The 20,319-nt window shown below is 43.7% G+C and overlaps 1 protein-coding gene across 2 annotated transcripts; it reads right to left on the reverse strand.

Moving 5' to 3' along the window:
- Positions 1–1,558: 1,558 nt before the first annotated feature.
- LOC110125746 (low affinity immunoglobulin gamma Fc region receptor III-A-like) lies at positions 1,559–12,560 on the reverse strand. 2 transcript variants are annotated; one of them, XM_070467673.1, is made up of 6 exons: positions 12,438–12,560; positions 11,265–11,285; positions 10,503–10,757; positions 7,670–7,927; positions 2,817–3,006; positions 1,559–2,724 (listed from the first exon to the last, which is right to left on the reverse strand). In XM_070467673.1, the coding sequence occupies exons 1-5, from the start codon at positions 12,460–12,462 to the stop codon at positions 2,828–2,830; spliced, it is 738 nt and encodes a 245-aa protein (XP_070323774.1). In that variant the 5' UTR covers positions 12,463–12,560; the 3' UTR covers positions 1,559–2,724; positions 2,817–2,827. The 2 variants fall into 2 exon arrangements, with proteins under 2 accessions (XP_070323774.1, XP_020730672.2); XM_020875013.2 differs by lacking the exon at positions 12,438–12,560 and adding an exon at positions 12,287–12,341.
- Positions 12,561–20,319: the final 7,759 nt, after the last annotated feature.

Raw genomic sequence — 20,319 nt, forward strand, 5'->3', positions numbered from 1 at the left:
CTGTACAGGACTTTGCTCTTTATCATTCTCAGTGTAACTGTTTCCATTACCAACCCCAGACTCCCGGTCCTCCCCTCCTCCCTCGCCTCCTCCCCGTTGACAACCACAGGTCTCATCGCTCTCAGTTTACTGTATATTTTACTAGCAGTTTCTAAACAATGGGCGTATGAGATCAGGGTTGCAACTAGTAAAACAGTTTTCACTTGCTTGAGTAAGGTTCTATTAAAACTGCATCACGAAATTGATGCTTTAAAAATATTTACCAACCAAAGGAAGTAAGCATTCAAAATCCAAAACTGGATTCTTTTACCCTACCTCTGCTTGTCTTGCCTGTTGTACTTGTGTTCTTAACTTGCGAAACCGTGTTTCCAGACCCTGGGCCCTCAGTCATGCGACGTCCTGCTGGTTAACAATTTCTGGAGAACCTACCTTCTGAATATTTGAATAGCCATCTTCCTCTTCTGCCTGCTGATATCTACTTTCTCATTGCTCGCCCCCTGAGTTAACTGCAATAGCCACCCTGCTGCCTAAGCAGTTTCCTGTCTTCAACTCTGCTCTTCTCTCCTGCCTCCAAGCAGCTGCCAGAGAGGCTTTTTAGAAAAGACCTGTTCTGCTTAAAATCCCTCAATGACTTGCAGGGTAAATGACAACCTCCTTAGCTTGGAAGGCAGTGCCTTTCAAGATCTGGCCCCTGAACTCCCTCGTGTCCTTCACTGACTCCTTAGACTGCAACAGAACCAAACCACTTTCTTGACCCCCTTCTCTGGCTTTTGAATCACTGCCCGTGAGCTTTCAGCGCCTCTCCTTTTTGCCTGGCTATCTCTTGGTCATCCACAACCACAACGCCAAACGTTCAGCCTCTTTTTGGCAGCCCTTTCTTCATCCTCTATTTATGCTTTTTATTTTTCTCACTGGAATGGAAATTGCTCCAGGGAATGACCCTGGGTTGTTCATCTTGATATCTTCCACAGCTAAACGCTAGCTTGGGAACTGACTTCCTTGGTGGTCCAGTGGTTAAGAATTGGCCTTCCAATTCAGAGGATATGGGTTTGATCCCTGCCTTGGGAACCAAGATCCCACAACCCCTAGGGCAACTGAACCCCCATGCTTGCAATTAGGGCCAGCCTTAGATGAAAATTTAAAAAAAAAAAAAGAGGTTTTTTTAATTGGCACTTAAGTACTAAGTAAATGTGAGTTGAATGTTTAACGTTTCCAAATGGCCTTGTCTCATGTCCAGATCTGATATCCCTATACTTCTAATATTCTTATACCAAACCTGAGTTGCTGGCTTGACATAAAGCTCATAGTTGACCTACTTCCTTCCTAGCTCTACCTTTTCTTACCTGCCCCATGCTCTAAAACTACCTCTAATTCCCATTCATCCTCCTATCCCAGACCACCTGGAAAAGTTCCCCTTTGCCCAGTTGTTCCAGCAAGATTTGGTGAATTAGCAAGTTGACTAATTCATATGAATTGTGGTGAGGTGGTTGCTAAGAGGAGAGGGATTTCTCATTTACTAACCTCTAATAAGATTTTAGACAATGGGAGGACAAAAGGATTCCATCATTCATGTTTTATTATCATGGTTTTTCCATCTTCTATCTAACAATAACATTCAGAATCTCGTAAAACGCCTTACCGGAATCAAGAAATGTTCAGTTTAAAGCTTCTAAAACACAAAGAGAGATAGCTAAAGCTTTCTTCCATAAGCAATGATTGACTTCACCTCTACTCCATTATTGTTGACATGGTGAAGGATTTCAAAGTTCATGATTTAATTCAGTAGAGTTTAGTACATTTAATAGTGATTACCCAACATTTGTTTAAGGGTGTTGTGAATAAAGCTGAATTAGATACTGAAGTGAAAATTCTGGTTTTATATGCCCCTTCTCTCTAATTCTCAGTATAAAAGCATTCTTATCTCCTGCCGACTCCTTTCTGTGCAGCTGTGGTTGACTTTTTCTTGTAATGCTTTCTCAGTGTAGACACTGATATATCTTTGTTCACTGGGCTTAATTTGGGACAGCAATGTTCCTTCCAATGAGTTTATTCTGAGCTTTCTTTTGCAAATCCTCCAACCCCTAACCCCTTTCCTGGACCATTTTCTATTTATGACATTGAGAGGGTTTATCATTGTATACTCGCAGACTCACATTGTATACTTTTGACAGGGGCTCCCCTGGAAAACTCAATCCTATCTCAGTTCTGTGATTTTCTTTTACCTCCACCATGGTTCATGTTCTAGGAAGACAGCCCAGGTGGTGGTCTTGTCTAGTCTATCCTGGACAACCCTGCTCTTTCCTAGCCACCCTCTTCATTGGTTGTGCTTTCTTCCCTAGACCCCCAAATGTACCCACAGTCTATCTAGAAGGAGTTTTAGGGTGCTTTGAAGGCAGCCAGTCTGCAGCAACAGATGTAGACCACCATCCAGCTGCCTCTCCACCACAAATTCTCGTATTTACATATCCATTATTTAAGCACAATCTTCATACAACAGGGGTAATCTTTGAGAGTCTGTATTGTTGTTCTCTTGGGATAGAATGGTTGAAATAGAGAAAGCATCCAAGTAGCTCTGAGACTTCTATTTCTGGTAATGCAGATATTTGCTGGTCCTTCACTGTTGGCACTTTCTTTCCATAGGAGACTAGAAGAAACAGAACTGGGTGAAGGATCCTCAGATCCCTAGAGTCTGAAGTGTAATTTTCCTGCTGCTCCCAGAGATGCCTGTTGGGAGATGATAAGGCTGTGAAATTAGAAAGAGGTTCATAGATGCTGCTTTTGTCACCCCCATGGGATGGGGATGCTGCTTTTATTACCTTCATTTGTCCTAAGGGCCCTTGCTCCATGTGACTTTGCCATCCCTCCATTCCTCTGAGCTTCGAAGGTCTCTCTGAGCAGAAAAATACAGCCACGTGTCCACTGCAAATAGGAGGCCCATCACCAGACAGAAAGTGATTTGGTGCCAAGGTGGAAAGAATGATGAGACGGTTTGTGAAGATTTTACATCTGAGCAGAGGGATGAGAAAAAATGACATTTGTTAAGGCAGAAAATTGGAATAAACAGTGAGGTCATCAATGTAAAGTCTTTCTGACACCTGCTAAGAAACAGATTCTATGGAATGTGGGGGAGTCTGGAAGAAAGCCATAGCTTCCTCCCACCAGTTTTGGATTCTAGTGCTTCTTGAGCAATAGTGTTTTCATGTTTGATGGAGGTATTTGTAGCTGGGTTTTGCTTGAGATCATCAACCCTGAATATTCATTGGAAGGACTGATGCTGAAGCTGAAGCTCTAATACTTCGGCCACCTGATGCGAAGAACTGAATCATTGGAAAAGACCCTGGGGCTGGGAAAGATTGAGGGCAGGAGGAGAAGGAGGCAACAGAGGATGAGATGTCTAACTCAATAGACGTGAGTTTGAGCAAACTCTGGGAGATAGTTAAGGACAGGGAAGCCTGGCATGCTGTCTATGGGGCTGCAAAGAGTTGGACATAACTTAGCGACTGTACAACAGCAATGAAAGATATCAAAGTTTAAGTTGTGAGAACACCATTTCTTAATTCACTAACTTTCTCTTGTGTCTCCAAACTATACTCATTGTATTCATCCCACTCAAGGAAATCTAAAAAAAAAAAAAAAAAAAAACCAACACACACACACAAAGTGAGCCATTGAAATCTACTACTTATCCTACTTATCGTCAGAAAAATATTTCTTTATCAAGGCTCAGTAACGAAGAATCCAAGATGGAAAGAGGTAGAATTTGTTGGTTCTCAACCTCTTAGCCATTAAAATTGTTTTAAAGTCATTCCTTGCTGTTGGCTATAAGATAGTAAGATTAGAGTGGATTTTTAGTCTCAATTTTTAAAATCTTAATTTTGATATAATTTTGAGCTTAAAAAATGGTTGCCAGTAAAGTACAAATAACTCTTAGATATATTCTTTACTTAGATTTACTAATTGTTTGCAATTTGCCCCCATTTTCTTTATTATTTGCTCTCTCTTTTCCTAGCTATTTGAGAGTATTTACTTTCCATTTAAATTGTGATGAAGTTATTTTTTATGCAAAGTATGGCATTGTTTTGTTAGAATCTCAGAAGATGTGTGTCTATCTTGCTGTCTTATTACATATTAATTGCTTACAGTGCATTGTTGTTCAGTCACTCAGTCGTGTCCAAATCTTGGTGACCTCATGGACTGCAGCATGCCAGGCTTAACTGTCCTCCACTATCTCTCAGAGTTTGCTCAAACTCATGTCCATTTAATCAATGATGCCATCCAACCATCTCATCCTTTGTTGCCCCCTTCTCTTCCTGCCCTCAATCTTTCCCAGTATCAGGGTTTTTATCCCAGTCTGATTCCAGGTGGAAGCTTTGGGAAATTAGGAAGTCCAGGAGCACCATGGCAAGGAATCTCTGACCCTGGAGGATGGTGCTACAGAAACTGGAGATGTTTTCTAAGTGATTTGGAAAGTGGAATTCAATATCAGTTAAGTTCAGCTGCTCAGTCATGTCCGACTCTTTGGGACCCAAGGACTACAGCACGCCGGGCTTCCCTGTCCATCACCAACTCCCAGAGCTTGCTCAAACTCATGTCCATTGAGTCAGTGATGCCATCCAACCATCTCATCCTCTGTTGTCCCTTCTTCTGCTTCAATCTTTCCCAGTATCAGGGTCTTTTCCAATGAGTCAGTTCTTCACATCAGGTGGCCAAAATATTGGAGTTTCAACTTCAGCATCAGTCCTTCCAATGAATATTCAGTACTGATTACCTTTAGGATTGACTGTCCTTGCTGTCCAAGGGACTCTCAAGAGTCTTTTCCAACACCACAGCTCAAAAGCATTAATGCTTAGGTGCTCAGCTTTCTTTATGGTCCAAATCTCACATCTATACACGACTATTGGGAAAACCATACCTTTGACTAGACAAACCTTTGTCAGTAAAGTAATGTCTCTGCTTTTTAATATGCTGTCTAGTTTGTTCATAGTTTTTCTTCTAAGAAGCAAGTGTCTTTTAAGTTCATGGCTACAGTCACCATCTGCAGTGATTTTGCAGCCCAATAAAATTAAGTCTGTCACTGTTTCCATTGTTTCCCCATCTATTTGCCATGAAGTGATGGGACCAGATGCCATGATCTTAGTTTTTTGAATGTTGAGTTTAAAGCCAGCTTTTTCACTCTTGTCTTTCACCTTCATCAAGAGGCTCTTTAGTTCCTCCTCGCTTTCTTCCATAAAGGTGATGTCATCTGTATATCTGAGGTTATTGTTATTCCTCCTGGCAACCTTGATTTCAGCTTGTGTTTCATCCAGTCCAGCATTTCGCATGATGTACTCTGCATATAAGTTAAATAAGCAGGGTGACAATACAGCCTTGATGTACTCCTTTTGAAATTTGGAACCAGTCTGTTGCTCCATGTCTGGTTCTAGCTGTTGCTTCTTGACCTGTATACAGATTTCTCAGGAGGCAGGTCAGGTGGTCTTGTATCCCCATCTCTTTAAGAATTTTCCACAGTTTGTTGGGATCCACACTGTCAAAGCCATATTCACTGGCATAGTGAATAAAGCAGAAGTAGATGTTTTTCTGGAATTCTCTTGCTTTTTCGATGATCCAGTGGATGTTGGCAATTTGATCTCTGGTTCCTCAGCCTTTTCTAAATCCAACTTGAACATCTAGAAGTTCTTGGTTCATGCACTGTTGAAGCCTATCTTGGAGAATTTTGAGCATTACTTTGCTAGTGTGTGAGATGAATGCAATTGTGCTGCAGTTTGAATATTCTTTAGCATTGCCTTTCTTTGGGCTTGGAATGAAAACTGACCTTTTCTGATCCTGTGGCCACTGCTGAGTTTTCCAAATTTGTTGGCATATTGAGGGCAGCACTTTCACAGCATCATCTTCCAGGATTTGAAATAGCTCAGATGCAATTCCATCACCTCCACTAGCTTTGTTCATGGTGATTCTTCCTAAGGCCCACTTGACTTCACATTCCAGGATATCTGGCTCTAGGTAAGTGATCAACCATTGTGATTATCTGGGTCATGAAGATCTTTTTTTGTATAGTTCTTCTATTTATTCTTGCCACCTCTTCTTAATATCTTCTGCTTCTGTTAGGTCCATTCCATTTCTGTCCTTTATTGTGCCCATCTTTGCATGAAATATTCCCTTGGTATCTCTAATTTTCTTGACGAGATCTCTAGTCTTTCCCATTCTATTGTTTTCCTCTATTTCTCTGCACTGATTGCTGAGGAAGCCTTTCTTATCTCTCCTTGCTATTCTTTGGAACTCTGTATTCAGGTGAATATATCTTTCCTTTTGTCCTTTGCCTTTCACTTCTCTTCTTTTCTCAGCTATTTGTAAGCCCTCCTCAGACAACCATTTTGTCTTTTTGCATTTCTTCTTTTTGGGTATGGTTTTGATCATTTCCTCTTGTATGACGTTACAAACCTCCAACCATAATTCTTCAGGCACTCTGTCTATCAGATCTAATCCCTTGAATCTATTTGTCAATTACACTGTATAATCATAAGGCATTTGATTTAGGTCATACCTAAATGGTCTTGTGGTTTTCCTACATCAATTTAAGTCTGAATTTTGCAATAAGAAGTTCATGATCTGAGCCATAGTCAGCTTCTGGTCTTGACAAGAAGACAGTCAGACTGTCTTGTTTTTGCTGACTGTATAGAGCTTCTCCATCTTTGGCTGCAAAGACTAAAATCAATCTGATTTTGGTATTGACCATCTGGTGATGTCCATGTGTAGAGTCATCTCTTGTTTTGTTGGAAGAGGGTGTTTGCTATGACCAGTGCGTTCTCATGACAAAACTGTTAGCCTTTGCCCTGCTTCATTTTGTGCTCCAAGAACAAACTTGCCTGTTACTCCAGGTATCTCTTGACCTCCTACTTTTGCATTCCAGTTCCCTATGATGAAAAGGACATCTTTTTTATTGTTAGTTCTAGAAGATCTTGTAGGTCTTCATAGAACCATTCAACTTCAGTTTCTTTGGCAATAGTGGTTGGGGCATAGACTTGGATTGCTGTATTTGTCTTGGAAATGAACTGAGATCATTCTGTCATTTTTGATATTACAGAAAACTTTAGAGTTACAGAAAACTTCATCTGTAGAGTTACTATTACCAATCTCTTAATGTTGTTTTGAAGGGTTACTATGATCATCAGATTAAGTGCATGTAATGAAGCATTCAGCACGGTGTCCAGCATACTGAAAGATGCCCAATAAATGTCAGCTTGTCTTTGTTACAGAAGTGGAAATTGAGGTTTAAGAGACTAACTGGCCACAGTCATGTGGTCAATCAGCAGCAGAGCCAGAACACAGGTTCTGGGACTTTCTGTGAGAAAGTTAGGGGTTACTGCCAGTTGGACTCTTGGCTAAGACTTGAGGCTTGGGAGAGAAATGCGATCAGGACCAGGTTAAAAAGGCCAGCATGTTAGAGACATACAAGAGTGTAGATATGGTTTGAATGAGGTAAGTTAGGACAGGCATATTTATGAGGGAGGAAATGTGGCCTTTGCACCTGCTGTCATGTTTCGGAGTGAATGACACTTATAAAGAAGTCTGTGGAATTGTCAGCAATTTCCTCCCAACTCATCTTCCCAGTGTGAATGCAAGATTCTCAGCACAGGGGTCTCTGGACCCTTTAGGGCTGCACGTGTCTTACCTTGAACAACAGTGATCTGCACAGACTCCGAAGACTCGTTTTTTGTCCCGATAATCCCCCTGCAGAAGTAGGAACCACTGTGTTCAAGTTGTGCTTCTGGAATGCGGAAGTCAGAATTCTGACGAAAAAACTTCTTGCCTCTGCCATTCTGGAAATACTGGACCTTTACTACAGTAGTGTTCTTCCAGCTGTGACACTTCAGATGAATGGGCTTTCCCGCATTTACCACCCGTTGAGGGGTCTGGAGCAATAGCCAGCCTGGAAAACACAAAGAGAACAAGGCCCAGGAGGCCTCAGCATCCAGCACAGAGCTCTTCAGAAGGGGATGCTCACCACCCAGATCCTGAGGGATAATGAACTCCAGACTGGGCACCATCCTTCTATAACTTTCTTTGGGAAAAAGACAGCTGGACTCTAGATGAGAACTAAAGTCAATCCAAGATCTTTTGTCTAATGGGAGAGAGGGACAGACACACACATGATCAAAGCACAAAGTTAGAGCAGAGGGACTAAGTGATGAGGCAGGTGAGAAGCAAGCTGCTGCACCCGTAAAGTCTACACTTGAATTTGCTATGGAAGGTGATAAGGGGCCATTGTAAGCTCTAGATCAAAGAGTAAAAATCATATTAGAAAATAAGGAAAGGTAGATAGACTTTAGAAGGAATAGACAGTTTTAGGATTTTGCAAGACTGTTGCAACCAGTCAGGAAGAAGGTTACTAAGTATCCGCAGGAGTGGCTACAGAAATTGTGAAGGAAAACTCATTGTAAAAGTCGGGGAGAGGAAAGAAAAGCATGCTTGGTAGTGCTGATGGTAACTGCTAATTTCAGGGGCCACAGTGTTTTAGAAAGACCATTTCATTACAGAGCACAGCCTTCAAGATGGAAAAAGTTAATCATCAAAACAACTCTTTTCACAACTGCCTTGCCAAGTAACCAGATTTCACACACACAGAGAACTTGAAGTCATGGTCAGGAAGTTGGCCTGAATAATTTAAAATGATACTGCAGAGAAATTTTAAAATGACATGAGAAAACATTTATCAGAGAATGTTAAGTTAAAAAGGATATAAAACGTATGTATGCTAGTAAAAAAAGAAAGAACATGTACTTAAATATTAACAGGAGGTTACGTATGTAATCAATATATATATAGATACACACACGCATATATACATAACGTATGTTGTACATTCACACATACATACATGCACGCACGCACATATATAGTTTGGTTTCTTTGAGGGGAGAACGTTCTTATTCCATTCTGGCTGTCATGGACTCAGTGAATGTTCATTTATACATTAGTTAAACAAATATCTTATTGAGAACTTACTAAGTCATGTTATGCAGATTGGGGACACCCAGATGACTAAGGCACACCAAAGAACCTGTGGTCTAGGCATAGAAACACATATACTCAGAAATAATTATAATACCAGCTGATAAGTGCTACTACAGGCTAAGAACAAAGGACTGCATGACCAAAGAGAATGCACCAAAAAAATTCAGCCCAAAGAAAGTCAGCAAAGCTTCTCAGGGAAGGAGGTAAATGAAGTGGGTCCAAAAGAACGAGCAGGAGTTTGCCTGGTGAAGTTAATGCTCTTGGTCAGAGTTTAAAGCTGTTTACATTAATTAGAGTTCTAAAGTCAGTTTCTAGAGCCAAGTTTAAGACAAACTAACAACTCCCAGGCTTGAGGTTTCTCTTGCTTCCTCTTGGTAATTTCCCATTTTATTTGGCCATAGGTGGCCATCTCTTGGGGTTCCCAGGTGGCACTAGTGGCAAAGAACCTGCCTGCCAAAGCAGGAGATGTAAGAGATGTGGCTTAGATCCCTGGGTGGGGAAGATCCCCTGGAGGAGGACATGGCCATCCACTCCAGTATTCTTGCCTGGAGAATCCCATGGACAGAGGAGCCCGGCAGGCTACAGTCCATGGGGTCACAGAGTCAGACACGACTGAAGCAACTTGGCACACATGCGCGGCCATCTCTCACCTAGCTAGATGATAGACGTTCCTCTCAGTAGCTCTATAGATCGAGAGCTAAGTCAACTGAGTAACACAGTCAGACGTAGGAGCCCCGAAAGTCAGCTTCAGAGAGCCAAGTCCATGGACTTTTGTTGCAGGTCCACCTCCATTAAACCCACTTTTCCCTCCAGGCTTGTTCCACTCACATACATTATGGAGATGGGGTAGCCATGCAAATAGAGTCAAGCTTACAAGACACAGCAGGTACCAGGCTATGTGATGTGATAGCATACTTCTCCTTGCATCTAATGCATGGATTTTGTTAAGACACAAAGACTTTCATTCCATGATGAATGTGCAGGCTGAACATGTATCTGTCTCTATTAGGAGAGATTTCACATTGCCAAATTTAGGCTGAAGTGTATATTTGAGTGTAATGTTGATGGGAAGAGGAGATAGATATGATGTTAGATTAGGGGTGGCTTGTGGGGTAGCTTAGAGAATGTGGAGATTGTTTCTGAGAATGAGGAGATTGAGGTCCTAAAGTGGATTCTTTAATTTATTCAATAACTATTATAGCATTGACGTCATGCCCTGACCATCAGATGACACCATTCATGCTGCATATATTCATATTCTATGTGAATGTAGATTCCTGGAATTGTGCAGTGCAGCTGCCCTGTACCTAATGTATGCCAGGCTTTGACATTTTATCTAAGGCCTACCTGTAGCTAAGACTCCAATTCTGATGTAATTCAATAGACTACAGATCATCTCATCTTAGTTTTAACCCCTGGGAACATTTTTTTTTTCAGGGCCTCTTTTTTTCCTTTATTGGTCAGTTCCCTTTTCCCCTTCTCCTACTCACCCTCGTGGACTTCTAGCTTCACCGGGTTGCTGGGTGCAGAGAGGCCTGTCTGACAGTTGTACTCGCCGCTGTCCTCAACCTGGGCATTTTCGATGAGGTAGCTGGAGGTCTGTTTTGAGGTGAGAGTCCCATTGTGCCACCACTTTGTGGAATTGTCTTCAACAGGGTAGGTTCCCTTGCACTTCAGAGTCACACTGTCGTTCTTGAGCACTCGGTCCCACACAGGGTCTAGGTCCACCACAGCCTTTGAGAAATCTGCTCAAGTGTTAAGAGAATGTAGATAAGGGCAGAGAAGTGAGCAGGCTCTATACTGGCATTCCCAGGGAGGCTCAAAACCCATTGCAAACTGAGAGGTGGCAATTCAGCCTCAGTATTGGACTCAGTCTGAGCATCTTGACTTGGAGAGACTTGGCCTCCTCCTTGGTAGGGCCAAGCCCCACTGTACTGGGGGAATTGCCCCTGCCAAGAATCTGCCTGCAATGCAAGAGACCTGGTTTCAATCCCTGGATCAGGAAGATCCTCTGGAGAAGGAAATGGCAATCCACTCCAATATTTCGCCTGGAGAAGCCCATGGACAGAGGAGCCTGGAAGGCTACAGTCCCTGGGGTTGAAAGTCAGACACAATTTATCAACTACACCACCACCACCACCAACTCCATGTCAGCAGTTTCTTGTTCAAAGAACATTTCCTAACAGTACCCTGTGGCTATTACACATTTACATGCCTAACTTGATCAATCCAAGGCCATGAAGCAAACTCACCAGCTCGTATGTCAGCTGAAACTGTAAGAAAAAAAGAATGAAACAAATATTGATCAGCAGCAAAGAACAGGGTGACTGGAGCATGGTATTTAATCTCCCCTGCCCACCTCTGCCCTCGGAGGTCAGTGTTCCCAAGAACCAACATAAAAATAGTGGGGACTTCCCTGGTGGTCCAGTGGTTAAGCATCCGCCTGCCAGTAAAGGGGACACGGGTTCAATCCCTGGAGCCAGAAGTAAGATCCCACATACTGCAGAGCAAACAGAGCTCATGTTCTAGAGCCCATGAGCCACGACTACTGAAGCCTGCACACCCTAGAGCCTGTGCTCCACAACAAGGGAGACCACGGCAACAAGAAGCTTGTGTCCCGCAGCTAGAGACACACACACACACACACGCACAAAGCAATGAAGAGCCTGAGCGCCACGGTGAAGGCCCAGCACAGCCGTTAAATAAACAAACAAGTGAAGATATCTTAAAAAAAGATAAATACAGTAGGGAATGCTCCCACTGCCTGCCTTCTGGTTTCCAGTGTCTGCACCTCCTAATCTGGTGTCTGCCCAAATCCCTGTTTTCAATTCCCTTCCTCCTTGGTCCCTGTTCAGACCCCCAAATTAAGGGCACAGGTTGAATATCTCTGAATCAAGCCATAGAAACTATCTCCACCCAAGTCCTCTGGAAAGGATAGAAATGAAAAGACTGAGAGAGGAGCATCGGAAAGTGAGAATAGGAGACAGACCTTAGGGACCACCTGGTCCATACTTGTCAGTTTATAGCCAGAGAAGCTGAGACCTAGAGGAGTGAAGTGACGGAGACCTCGTGTCCTCCCCTTTCACCTCCTGTTTATGCCCATTTCCCATATCTCTACCCCCTGAAGCTGTGTCCTAGGAGCTAAACCAAGGTCTATAGACATGGTAAGGGGTTCTGTCCTTGGTTAAGGGTCTCATTCTTTGCCTGAAAAGAGATGCCTGCTGTGCCCAGAGCATCCTGTGCTCTGCCCTCGGGCCAAGTGACTCTGACTTACCTAGAAGCAGCCAAGCTGCTGGTGGTAGCAGCTGCCACATGCTGTGTGTTTGAGTGGGCAAGTCACCACAGATGGGAACCCTCAAGAGACCTAGCTGACTTGAAGAGAGGAAGTAAACAGCCTTTCTCCCCACCCCTAACCTATTACTCACCAGTTTTCATTTCTGGGAACTTCATCTAATTCCTGAATATAAATGCAGACGAGTGAGCCCACTTCTTGGTTTAGGACCCACCAGTGCCTTGTTTGAGGCAACAGGAGCCTGGGAATGAGACTCAAGAAGGAGAACACTTCCTAAGGGAGGTGTCTTGTTATATCTCAAAACTTCTCATTCTCCTGCTTGGCCCAGACCCATCTCCAAGCAGCCAGGGCCTGACTACAGAAAGAAAAACAGAAAGTAAAGTCACTCAGTCAATGGCTGACTCTTTGCAACCCCGTGGACTGTGGCCTACCAGATTTCTTCGTCCATGGGAATTTCTAGGCAAGAGTACTGGAGTGGGTTGCCATTTCCTTCTGCACGGGATCTTCCTGACCCAGGAATTGAAGCCGGGTCTCCTCCATTGCAGGCAGATGCTTTACTGTCTGAGCAACCAGCAGCTACCCACAGAAAGGAGTCATTTAAATCTTCAGATCATTAGAAGTGTCCTTCACCCCAATATTATCTGCAGCAATATTTTCTTTTAAAATTGGAGATGTGTATACTTCTGGGATCTGTAAACTGCAGGAGCTACTAACTGAGTGGGAATTTGATCGTAAGATTTGAATCCTCTATTAAAAGAAACAGGCAGTGGGAGAAATGGGCTCTGGGAGGAGGAGACACCACCAAAATGTTGGAAGGAATGAAGAGAAGGTGGAAAGGCGGGAAAGGAAGCAGGATGAGGTGAGAATAAGGGTAACGCTTCTCCCCAGTGTTACTAGGGCTAATGGGCTGCAGTAGCTCAGGTTAGCTTGGACCCTTCAGGGACCCACTGGGGCCTTTGCTGATCTGTGAGCCAGCTCCTTACTGGAAAAATTAGAGGTGCAGTGGTTAGGAAGTGGTAAAGTTGTTAACCTCTTTTCCTCCTTTCTTGACATTGCTCTGCCAAAATATACACACCCGTACACTCCCCCACTCTCCCCGCTATCTGCTCTCACATCAGTCTAGTTCTCACACAGAAAATCAAATGGCTCTGCTTGGCCATTTCAGGCCCCCAGCAGGTTTCTGGACATCTAGGGCAGGTCTTGCTTGGAAAAGCCCAAGAAGTGAGCAGCAGACAGAAGTGGGCCAGTGATATTTGGCAGGGGTAGCGTGGAATCAGAGGCTGGTACAAGTGACCACTGCTTCAGACACATGCCCCTTTTCACTCTGAAGTCATATAGAAACTGCCTCACAGGTTTTGATTTCTCTGGAGTAGAGTTAATCTGTCCTCTTCCATTATCATCTCCCCTGCCCCCAACATGCTCCTAGCACCCCCCCCCCCCCTCCCGCAGGCACTTGGATTAAATGTCTGATTAGGATGGACGGTGGAAACGAATGAAGCAGCCATTCTAGTGTTCCCTCTCGGGTGATTTCATTTGCATCTTCCAAAATCCAGACTTGTATTTGAAATCTTCAGGCTCCATGCTACAGCACTGTGGTGGCTTATCTGGGAAGCCTAAAACTGAGAGGCTCCAGGCTTTCTGTGAATTCAGGGTGAAAGGTGGTTACCTCTCAATGCTCTCTGTTGTTCTTTGTTCCCTGAAGCGGCTTTCTGCCACATACGTGCTGCCAGGCATTCACTTTAGTTTTCCTCCTTTGAGTTTTATTTTCTTCTTGCCTCATTTCTGTCTGTGGCCTGCAGTTGGAGGGAGGAATTGTCAGCTGTCGAGAGGATAGGCTAGACTGGAAGGAGAGGAGGGACAACAGGAGGACCCCAAAAGAGTGGGAACCATTCTGCAGGTTTTCTTGAACAGTCCTCCAACCGACTATGGTTGGGGTGGTAAGGATTGACCTTGCAGTAAATGCAAGTTTTAAAAAGAAGGACAGATGGTCTTGGTATTATCTTATACTGGAGTGTTTGTCTCTGTGCTTGCTTTTTCTTTTCTCCCTCATCTTTTTCTTTCCTCCTTCCGTTCTTCTCTTCCTTCGTGTTGAAATGGCAGTCATAGCACAAGGTTCTGAGATTACAGAGGTCCTCAATTATCATCCCTTGGGACTTATGGTTTCTTCTGGCTTGAAAAAACTCCATGGACAGAGGAGCCTGGCAGGCTGTAGTCCATGGGGTTGCAAAGAGTCAGACATGACTGAGTGAGTGATCATGGCAGGGGAAGACTACCCACATAAGCATGTGAAGTGCTTCAGGAACTTTGAAAAGATTTGTGAAATTCTGTGTATCCACAGAGAGGGCAGGGGCTGATTCTGGGGGAGGAGCCCACATGGAAGAGAGAACACCTTTACGGGATCACAGAAGGTAATCGCGTGTTTAGCAGGAAGGGTTTTGAGGGAAATGGACATTTCAGGCAACAGCAGCATCATGAGCCAGGACTGTAATTTAAATAGGCTGGCATGTTTACAGAGCTGAGTATAGTTCCAGAGGATTCGTGAATACAACAAAAGAGAAGCACCAGCTTTTAAAGGTCTAAGAGGGCTGGGTTTCAGGTGAGCGTGGGATGGAATTCCAATCCCACTGCTTTAACTTTCTCGGTCTCAGTTTCCATATCTCTAAAATGGGGCTAACAAAAATGGTACCAACCCAAGGAGTTGTTGTGAAGTTTAAATGAAATAACGCATACAAAGTTGTTGGTTCCATATCTAGATACACACCTGTTGATGACTCCCAGAAGTCGAACACAAGAGGTTGAGGCCGTCCCCGTCTTCTGACATGAGTTGTGACACTCACATCCCCACAGTTCTGGGGTGCTTGTGCTCCCCCTTTGTAGCACTCATCACACTGTGGACGGTAAGGTCTTTGAGGGCAGAGAATCTGTTCCTCTTGTTCATCATTGTATCCCCAGCATACAATACAGTGCCTTGAGTAGGCTCCTGCTTAGTTGCTCAGTCATGTCTGACTCTTTGCAACCCGTGGACTGTAAGCATCCAGTCTCCTCTGTCCCATGAGATTTCCCAGGTAAGAATACTGGAGTGGGTTTCCATTTCCTTCTCCAGGGGATCTTCCTGACCCAGGGATTGAACCCACATCTCTTGCATTGCAGCAGCTTCTTTACTATCTCAGCCCCCAGGAAAGCCCCCAAAAGCCATGTGTGTGTGTGTGTGAGTGCTTGGTTGTGTCCGACTTTTTGTGCCCCATGGACTTTAGCCTTCCAGGCTCCTCTGTCCATGAGATTGCCCAGGCAAAAATACTGGAGTGGGTTTCCATTTCCTTCTCCAGGAGATCTTCCTGACTCAGGGATCAAACCCACATCTCTTGACTCTATTAGCAGGAGAGTCTTTACCAGTTGAGTCACCAGGGAAACCTTTGAGTAGACAAGGCACTCAATTAATGTTTATTAGGTGATCATAAAAGACTTTGTATGCCATGCTGAAAAATTTGGACTTTCTTGAACTGTTATCATGGTAGTTTTTACAAAACATAAAACTGATCTTCAAGTTTTAAGCTGGGGAATGACATAGTCCAAGAAATAGGTTGGAGGGGAAAGAGATTGAAAATGGAGGAAAAACTTGGAAATTACTTTAACAGTTGAGTTGAGAGATGGGAGATTATCTGTTAAAGAAGTGAAAATGCAACAGAAGCCTTTAGGAGAGATGTTAAGAAGGTGGACTGGACAGCATTTGGATGAATGAACAGCAATGAGGAGTGGTTTAGGAGGGGCTAGGTGATGCTCAGCTTTCTGATTTGGGTTATCAGGAGGATGGTGACACAGTTCTTGGGCATAAGAAATAGAGGAAGGAGAGCAGGCTTTGGGAGAGAGAGATAATGATCTCAGCTTTTGACCCTGAGTTGGAGATTGGTGGTGATTTTAGGTGAAGATGTCAAGTAGTCAGTTGGATATATGGTTCTGGAACCCAGAAAGGTCTGGACAAAACATTTAGGAGGCACCAACATGGTTGATGTTTTAAACTGTTGATAAAAGCTCTAGGCCCTCTCCTAAGAAAAAATACACATATACATACCATTTTCCCTATAATTCAAGAACCTCCATGTGAAGCCCATCTAGAGAGCATAGGTTAATATGAAGTATAAAAATCTCTTTGTTTATAAGAGTACTGAGTGAGAAAGAAAGGGGAACAGTGAGGAAAAGGGGAAGCAAGGGGAGAGGTGGGAAGGGGGTGAAGAGAGGGCCAATGACGGAAACTTAACACTCAGCAACTTTGACAGGGTGTGAAAAGGAAGGATAGCTGACAAAGGAAATTGGGTAGGAGGGGCTAAAGGAGAGAGCACAGCAAGACAGCCCAGGGAGAATGGGTCTCGTAGGAGAGCAAATTCAACAGTATAAAATGCTGTAGAAAAGTTTAAGAGAAAGTTCTTTCAACTTGGCAATCCAAGAACTGTTTACAACCTTTGCCTGAGCAATTTCAGGGGCTGGGGTTGGGGCATAGGAGCTTGATAACTTTCGGCTGAAGATTGGGTAGATGTGAAAAAGTGCTTTAATTTTTAAAATTTTATTTAATATTTATTTATATCTATTTCTGGCTGTGCTGGGTCTTCGTTGCTGTGCATGCTTTTCTCTAGTTGCAGCAAGTGGGCTTCTCGTGGCAGTGGCGTCTTTTGCTGCAGAACACGGGCTCCAGGGCGTCTGAGCTTCGGGAGCTGTGGCTTGTGGGCTCAGCTGTTGCTGCTCCCGGGCTCTAGAGCACTGGTTCAGTAGCTGTCATCATGTGCGTAGTTGCTCGGCAGCTTGTGGGATGTTCCCACATCAGGGATCAGATCTGTTTCTCCTGTATTGGCAGGCAGACTCTTTACCACGGAGCCATCAAGGAAGGCCATGAGTTACTACTCCTTTTAAGTGTTCATGTTATGAAAACATGACAGGATCCACTCCTCTTCCCCTTCTTACCAGCACCTCAGTATTCCTTGGGGAAGCCCCCACTGTGAGTAGGAATAGAAAGTGGTGATTGCTTTTTATTGCAGAAGCCAAAGGAGATAGATCTCTCCTCTCTGCAACCTACCCCCCGCCCCCCGCATCTTGGGCATGTGTTATGGGCTCAGTTGTGTTGCCTTTAAATTTCTATGTTGAAGTTCTAACTCCCAGTACCTCTAGAATGTGACCATATTTTGAGATAGGGTATTTAAAGGGTCATTACATTAAAATGAAGTCATTATGGTGGCCCATAACCCAGGATGACTGGTATGGTGATAAGAAGAGGAGATTAGGACACAGCCATGCACAGAGGGAAGACCATGTGAACACTCTAGAAAATGACTATCCACAAGCCAAAGAAAGAGATCACAGGAAAAAAAAGCAACAACCCTTAAAACACCTGATCTCTGACTTCTAGCCCTAGAACTGTGAGAAAATGAATTTCTGAGGTTTAAGCTCCCCAGTCTGTGATACTCTTTATGGCAGCCTGAGTTGACTAATGCAGAAAGCCAAAGATCAGGCATGTGATCTAGGCCTGGCCAGTTTGTCTTTCCTGGGATGTTAAGTTTTGAATAAGTAAGATTTGGTCATGTAAAAGGTAGATGCCCTTAGAAGAGAGGGACACGGTTGGGTCCCAGTCACCACAACAGTAGGATTGGCTGACTTACTTCCAGTGACCCTCCAATAGATTCCTTTCTTGACACTGAATAATATCCAGATTCTGATATTGTGCCTTATTATCAAGAGCCCTGAGTGACACAGTAAGAAAGGACAATTAGAAAATGAGTAGAAGGGGGTCAAGGAAAGAAATGGAGATTTTGTTTTAAGTAAAAGACTTGAACTTGCTTACAGGTCTTTGGGAAGAAGTCAGTAGACTGGGAGAAGTTGGGTGTATGACAAAGAGGGAATATATGATGAAGCAAGTGCAGGTCCTGAAGACATGAGAATAGAGCATGGGTGGAGAGTCGGTTCTGAGGTGGGTATGGAACACCTCTCCCTCTGAGCTAAAAGCAGGAGGTGAGGAAGAGTCATCAGTTCAGTTCAGTTAAGTCACTCAGTTGTGTCTGACTCTTTGTGACACCACGGACTGCAGCACGCCAGGCCTCCCTGTCCATCACCAATTCCCAGAGTTCACTCAAACCCATGTCCATTGAGTTGGTGATGCCATCCAACCACTTCATCTTCTGTCGTCCCCTTCTTCTCCTGCCTTCAATTTTTCCCAGCATCAGAGTCTTTTCAAAAGAGTCAGTTCCTCGCATCAGGTGGCCAAAGTATTGGAGTTTCAGCTTCAGCATCAGTCCTTCTAACGAATATTCAGGACTGATTTCCTTTAAGATGGACTGGTTGGATCTCCTTGCAGTCCAAGGGACTCTCAAGTGTCTTCTCCAACACCACAGTTCAAAAGCATCAATTCTTCGGTGCTCAAGACAAGTCATATGCAAACCTATTTTTAGACAATGATTAAGAAAGGTGAAGTACTTTATGCCTGATTGCCTTGATTTTCTTGGGTAAGGAGGCAGTCAGCTGTTGAGAAAGAGGGGGTGAAGGTGATAGTAAGAGAACTTAAGGGTGCCAGAGAAGGTTTAGAATGGTCCTTACGGTGAACAGGAGAAGGAGGTGAACAGGAGAAATTTACATGTAAAAGGATTGCCAAGCAGTGCCAAGGGCCCAGCAGAGGTTGAAGGTTAAGGGTTTGTAGCTAGGCCAGTCCTTGGTCTCGGGAACTTCTCTCCAGTAGTATTCAGGTCAAGTATTCTCTGACTAGCTTGCGGACAGCAGTCCTGAGCAGGAGTCCAGGGAGATTATGCCTCCTGTAGCACCTCCAAAGCAGCACAACTGGATTGAGGAAATACTAGAATGACGACAGGCAGAAATTCAGTGAAGTCATCCAAGATTCAGAGTCGTGAGAGGGAGTGTGAGCGGCAGGCTGGCCTGGTTGTCTTTGATGTAGCCCAGAACTAGAACTCCAGTTATCGATTGCTATGTAACAAACCACACTCAAATTTAAAACAATAATCATTATGGTGTAAAACAATAGACATTTGATTGTTCTCATGGGCTATACGGGTCAGGAATTCAAATAGAGCATAGTGGGGATGGCTTATACCTGCTCCATAATATCTGAGGGGGTGCTCTGGGAAGAATCAAACAGCTAAGGGCTAGAATTATTTGGAAGCTTTTTCATTAAAAAGAAAAAATGGGGGAACACTGAGAAAGACAAAGACGCTCAGAAAGTAAAAAATTACTAAGGACAGGACCCCACTTCACAGATACTAAATGTCAAACACAGATGGAAAATGCACCCAGAATGAGGCACCTCTGAGAGGTCTGAGAGCAGACACGCTTATAGAGACACATAAAGGCAGTCAAGGTGAGAGAACAGCTCCAAAAACAGGAAGAAACAGACAGAAAGGAAGAAAACTACAAGGAACTGAACTGTATTTGTGGTGGGACCTTAAACCACAGCCTGTACTTTAGCTGCTTCCATGAAAATAACAGCCTATTGACGTGTAAGAACTTTCCAGAAAACAGATGCTATCTGCTAGAGTGACTTATACATACCCTACTTCGTTATCTCACATCAGAATACACTTAGACTCCCCCCAGATTTGCAGAATTTTAAGTTGGTGATGTGGTATGGGAAAGATAATGGTGGAAGAGGAAGGAAATCCAAGTTTTGGTTTCAGTTTGACAGAGGCTAGCTGTCAAGCCACTTCTCTTTCCTAAGCTCATCTGTAAATGATGTAATTGAACTAGATTATACCTAGTTCTTTCCCTTTTAACATTCTATCATTTTTAATATGTGCTAGTCACTCAGTCTTGTCTGACTCTGTGCGACCCCATGATCTGTATCCCACCAGGATCCTCTGACCATGGAACTCTCCAGGCAAGAATACTGGAGTGGGTGGCCATTCCCTTCTCCAGGGGATCTTCCTAACCAGGAATCCAAGCCAGGTCTTCTGCATTGCAGGCATATTCTATACTGTGTGAGCGACCAGGGAAGCCCTATCATTTTGAATGCTGGCTTCCATTTGAGT

The sequence above is a fragment of the Odocoileus virginianus genome, chromosome 5, assembly GCF_023699985.2.
Source record: "Odocoileus virginianus isolate 20LAN1187 ecotype Illinois chromosome 5, Ovbor_1.2, whole genome shotgun sequence".
NCBI classification, from domain to species: Eukaryota; Metazoa; Chordata; class Mammalia; order Artiodactyla; family Cervidae; genus Odocoileus; species Odocoileus virginianus.

What these genes read in the sequence shown, in the direction of transcription:
- LOC110125746 (XM_020875013.2), bottom strand. Translation starts at nt 12,326, where the DNA reads ATGTGGCAGCTGCTACCACCAGCAGCTTGGCTGCTTCTAG. An exon ending in AGCAGCTTGGCTGCTTCTAG is followed by an intron (nt 11,286 to 12,286) that starts GTAAGTCAGAGT and finishes TTTTTCTTACAG; the next exon opens with TTTCAGCTGACATACGAGCT. An exon ending in GAAGCTAGAAGTCCACGAGG is followed by an intron (nt 7,928 to 10,502) that starts GTGAGTAGGAGA and finishes TGTGTTTTCCAG; the next exon opens with GCTGGCTATTGCTCCAGACC.